This window comes from Penaeus japonicus, unplaced genomic scaffold (genome assembly GCF_977035675.1).
Source record: "Penaeus japonicus unplaced genomic scaffold, GWHDUDI00000001_assembly GWHDUDI00000024, whole genome shotgun sequence".
In the NCBI taxonomy this organism is placed as follows: Eukaryota; Metazoa; Arthropoda; class Malacostraca; order Decapoda; family Penaeidae; genus Penaeus; species Penaeus japonicus.
The window spans coordinates 26119467-26124475 of record NW_028234426.1 but is presented as its reverse complement, the minus strand read 5'-3'; the positions used below and the strand labels follow the sequence as shown (position 1 = coordinate 26124475).

The following is a 5009-nucleotide window of genomic DNA, read 5'->3' as shown; positions in this document are numbered from 1 at the left end:
GGAAAATTAATTACCAGTGGCGGGCGACAGTCTTAAGACCTTCATATCTATCGTTAATGAACTCTCAAGCTATCGCAGGCTGCCAAAGGCTTGTTCGTTCGCTCGGTCATGTCCTCGAATAATTTCCATTATATCGGGTTTTTCCGTTTTATTATCATGGCTGGCTTTTTTTTTTTTTTGGGGGGGGGATGTGCGTTTTCTCTGATTTCAACAGCTGGCGTTCTAGGAAGTAAGAACAAAGGGTTCTGTTTTAACCCTTTTTTTCCATCTTTGTCTTTCCTGTCTCCTGGGAACGGACTGCATTGGGAAAACACTTTATGTCGTCAATTGTATTTCTGTAAATTATCCAAGGTATTATCATTCTTACTTACTTACAAAATAGGCATCTTAATAATGTGACATACGTTCACATACACACACACACACACATATATATATATACACACACACACACACACACACATAAAAAGATACAGAATACAGAATGAAGAATAATCTTAAGATTTTAAACTCTACATGAGCGATCTAGTCAAAGAACACAAACATTTAATCAGACCTATCGAATGATGATATAAACACTAGGTAAGTGTTGAGTAGGAAGAGTACAATACTTAAAACAGCAGAGAATATCTTGATTTTCCAGGTAAAACTAAATTCGTAAGGTGCATGTTATAGTTTTTTTTTTTTAAATCTGGAACAGTAGTAGTATGAACAGGGCAACTGTTGAATATTGATAGAATACCACATCAATTATCGGATTTTAACACTACTATAATCGTCACCAAGCTGGCTTCAGACGCATGGGAGCCAACCTTAGGTCCTGACTCGGCACTCGAAGAAGAAGATAATAAGTATATTGAGCTAAATTCACTACAGCTGTTGGCTGGATTCCCACAACTTCTACCTCAGTTTCTTTAGTTCTTAACCATAATACAGTCTTTGAAAGAGTTTGTCCATATTATTGGTATATTTCTTGGAAACATTTGGACAGAGGACTAAGTCTATAGAGTGATGGTCTTCTTACAAAGTTTTAGGTTTAGCAATAAATAGACTTTGAATTACGGAAAGATTTTATTTAAATATCAAAATGTAAATCTAAAAAGCGAAAAACAGCCTACAAGAGACGATGATGATAAAAAAATCGAAAACTGCACATTGCGAGAGAATTTTAGGAAATGAAACCTTAGGCAACGTTTACATATCATTCCTATTTTACAGGTTTTGCGAGTCACCGATTGGCTTGATGGAGAGGAATGACCGAGTAAACCAGCTGATCGTGTGGTTCGTCCAGGCACTCGACAGCTTCCTACGGGTGAGTGAATGGATCTGTTGGTATGTGGGTTGTCTCTCTTCTTTTCTGCTTCTCAATTTGTCTCGTTCTCTCTCTCCCCCTTTCTCTCTTTCTCTCTCTATCTCTGCCTATCTTTTTGCATCGTTCTCTCTCTCTCTCTCTCTTTCTCTCTCTCTCTCTCTCTCTCTCTCTCTCTCTCTCTCTCTCTCTCTCTCTCTCTCTCTCTCTCTCTCTCTCTCTCTCTCTCTATTTCTGTGTGTGTGTATGTGAATTGTGTGTGTGTATAAATGTGTGTGTGTGTGTGTATGTGTGTGCATGTGTTTATGTTTGTTTCGCGGTGGATTGGCTATCAGAACTGTAATAGTTTATTATACTTATTTCTTATATAAATCAGCACAGTATCTTTTTTGACGCTTTTGTATTCCAGGAAATCAATACGAAGTATTACTGATAAAAAAAAAAAAAATGAAAACGCATTCTAAAAAGTGTACCTGTTAACAGCATATTTCAAGCATGTCACGCGGTCTGTCGTTTAAACTTTAACGATTTTTCACATATTTTCAGTCACTATCATATATCGTCATAACACATTTTGCCACTAAACTATTTTTACATTATCGTAAAGCCGATATTAGGCCATTGGATGTACTTTTTGTATGTTTACCTAATCAGGGGTATTTTAGAACATCGATATTTTCATTAGACCGAGAATCGTTCAAAGGTTCACTATGATTTGGGCTTCACCTGGTCGCGTACTCATTACAAAATGTCAAGAAAATACCTTTTGTTTCAAAAAGTGGTACCCGCAAGGAAAGGACGGCTTCTAAGGTATCTCACACAAATTACATCAAGGGGCAATCCAGTTCATAAGAGCAATTGATAAACATTACTTCCAAATGACTTAACTTACTGGTCAGATCTTTAAAGTATCCTCTGTCCCACAGCTCTCCAGGATGCCACGCCCCTTTGAAACAGAGACACCCATTCTGAGTCCTAGCAACACCGTGATCCTCAACACCACCACAAGCTCGAGAGAAGCTGAGGAGAACTTACTGGTCACAATTGTAAGGAAGGACTTAGATACCTTTTTAAGTCTAATTCGGAAGAAGAGGGTGTGTAGCTTTGTTTATCCTTTGACTGTGCTCGTGTGTGTGTGTGTGTTATATGGGTTATTTCTTTTGTGAATTATGAATTGAAATGTTTTTTTTCTGATTGAGGTAATTCTTTATCCATTTTTTTCTTTTCAGTTAGTCATATGTGACAAGCGTGACTGGAAAGTTGTTGCGAAAATGACGCTGTTAGAGCAGGGAGCACCACCAAGTACGGAGACCGGAAACCCTTCAGCGTCAGCAGACTCTAACAACGACGGTCTGCCAGGATCCATTGCTGACTTATCAGGACGTGGGGCCAGCTCTCCATCAGAGTCACTTCACGATGATGACATACCATCAAGACAAGAAGCTGAAACCCATCTAAAAGAAGATGCTGACGTCCCATCAGGAAAAGCTGACTTTCCATCAGGAGATGCTGTCACCCAATCAGGAAAAGCTGACTTTCCATCAGGAGATGCTGTCACCCAATCAGGAAAAGCTGACTTTCCATCAGGAGATGCTGTCACCCCATCAGGAAATGCTGACTCCCCATCAGGAGATGCTAACAGCTCACCGAAACAAGATGCTGACATTCCAGCAGGAGAAGCTGATGCTGATCTTCCGTCAGATAATGATGATAACATCACCTCAGTAAAAGGTACTGATCTCCAGTCAAAAGATGCTCATAATTCCTTACGAGATGACAAGAGCCCAACACTACAAGATGCTCATATTTCCTCAGAAATGCAGGATGCTAACATTCCTTTAGAAAAAGGTGCTAACATCCCAGGTGATGCTGATTTTCCATCAGATATTAACAAAGCATCAAGACAGGATGCTAATATCCCGTCAGAGCATATTGCTAATGTCCCACCAGAACAAAATGCTAGCATGTTCTCCGGAAAAGATGCTAATATCCCATCAGATGCTAATATCCTATCAGGAGGCGATGATATCCTACAAAGACAGGATGCTGATATCTCCTCAGAAGAAGATGTTTAACATTCTATCAGAATAAAATGTCAGCATCCCCTCAGGAAAAGATGCTGAATTCCCATCAGGAAATGTTGACATCCCACCAAAACAAGATGCTAACATTCTGTCAAGTGAAATAGCTTACATCTCATTTAGGAAAGATGCTGACATCCCATCGGGCCAAAGTGCTGACATCACATCAGAATAAGATGCTGTGACACCTTAATTGAATGCTGATGAATCATTTGATGAAGACACCAACGTCCCATCAACAGCTTTACGGGATGCAATTTGTCTCTTTATTTTCATTTGGAAAGGATAACCCCTTATGTTCAGTCATTGTTCATATCGCAGTCAGAAAAGCTACGGAAACCACATTTCGAACCGTCTGGTAAACGGGGAAGAAGGAGAGGTAGGAGAAGAAGAAAAAAGAAAGACAGCGAAAAAGGAACCTGAGAAAGAAGAGGTGGCGAAGAAAGAGAAGGAAGAAGAGATGAAGAAAAAGGGACAATAAGAAGGTGCAAGGTTTTATAAGCCAATAAAAGTCTCACCCTGCATGATATACACGGGCGTAAGTAGAGAGCAAACACAGTTCCTCTTTTGGCGTCCACTTCATGGCTTGGCTGCTGGCTAATAACACCCGCCACACTTTTTCTTAAGACTTTAAAACTTTCTCTCCCTTTTTTTTTTCCTTCTCTTTTTTGCCTTGACCTACGCTGAAAATAGAATATGTGACTCTTTGATGAGTTTCTTAGGGGGGAATTTCATAATGGCTCTGTTCTTATCCTTATTGTGAGGAAGAATTGATTAACTTTATTTTTGTTGTTGAAAAGATTTCTGTTCTTATTGTTTTGCAGGATTTAGAATGTGTTGTTATCATATTGTTTGTACACTAGGGTATTAGAAGTATTCGTATTCTTTATATCGGAAATATATGATAACAGTAATATGTACTATTGCAGCAAATGTGATTGGTTCAAATGTACATCAGTCATTGGCTTTATTTGTGCTCTGATATCCACCCCCTTTAGTGACGTCAATAAAATGTAATTGTCATTATATTTCTCATTAATTACACCACATTTTCACTCGTTGCAAACATAACTAGAAGGTCTACCATTGAAACTATTAACTAAACCATCAGTATCAATCCGTATCAATAATTGCAAATTCTAGAAATAAAAGTACTATTAATATTGCAAAAGGAAGACCATATCGTTTGATAAATCAGTTATTGTGGATCATAAAAAGAACAGTCAGGACATCAATGTAACTCAATGTTTATGTATTTGATATGAACTGTTTTTTAAGTACAGTTTAATGTGGATGTTCGATAGTTTAGTACAACTGAGCTTGATAACGGGAGAGTTGAACTTATTTCAAGTAATGTTCTTGAAGAAATCATTCCAGATAACAGTCTTTTATACGAATTCAATAGAATCACATCAATAAACTATAAGCTATAGAATATCACCAATATTACTACAAAACACGAGAGAAAGATTGACGCCTGGGTAGCAACAGCTGTGTGAAAAGTGACATGTGTGTATTGGAATTTTAGTGGAAGAAAAGGGTACTGTTTATCAGATTTGTGACTTCGTCTTTTTTTATTTGTTAGGTGTGTGTATGTGTGTGTTTGTTTGTTTGCGTGT

At 38.1% G+C, this 5009-nt stretch overlaps 1 protein-coding gene across 2 annotated transcripts in view; it reads left to right on the top strand.

The window, feature by feature from the left end:
• LOC122246703 (uncharacterized) overlaps positions 1 to 4416 on the top strand; it is an 8132-nt gene extending 3716 nt beyond the window's left edge. The window contains exons 2-4 of one of the 2 annotated variants that reach the window (XM_043005436.2): positions 1219 to 1312; positions 2236 to 2355; positions 2539 to 4416. In XM_043005436.2, coding sequence (XP_042861370.2) covers positions 1244 to 1312; positions 2236 to 2355; positions 2539 to 3384 — 1035 coding nt within the window. In that variant the 5' untranslated portion in view covers positions 1219 to 1243 and the 3' untranslated portion in view covers positions 3385 to 4416. Of the gene's footprint in view, positions 1 to 1218; positions 1313 to 2235; positions 2404 to 2538 lie in introns of both variants that reach the window. The other variant, XM_043005434.2, reaches the window with a different exon arrangement.
• Positions 4417 to 5009: the final 593 nt, after the last annotated feature.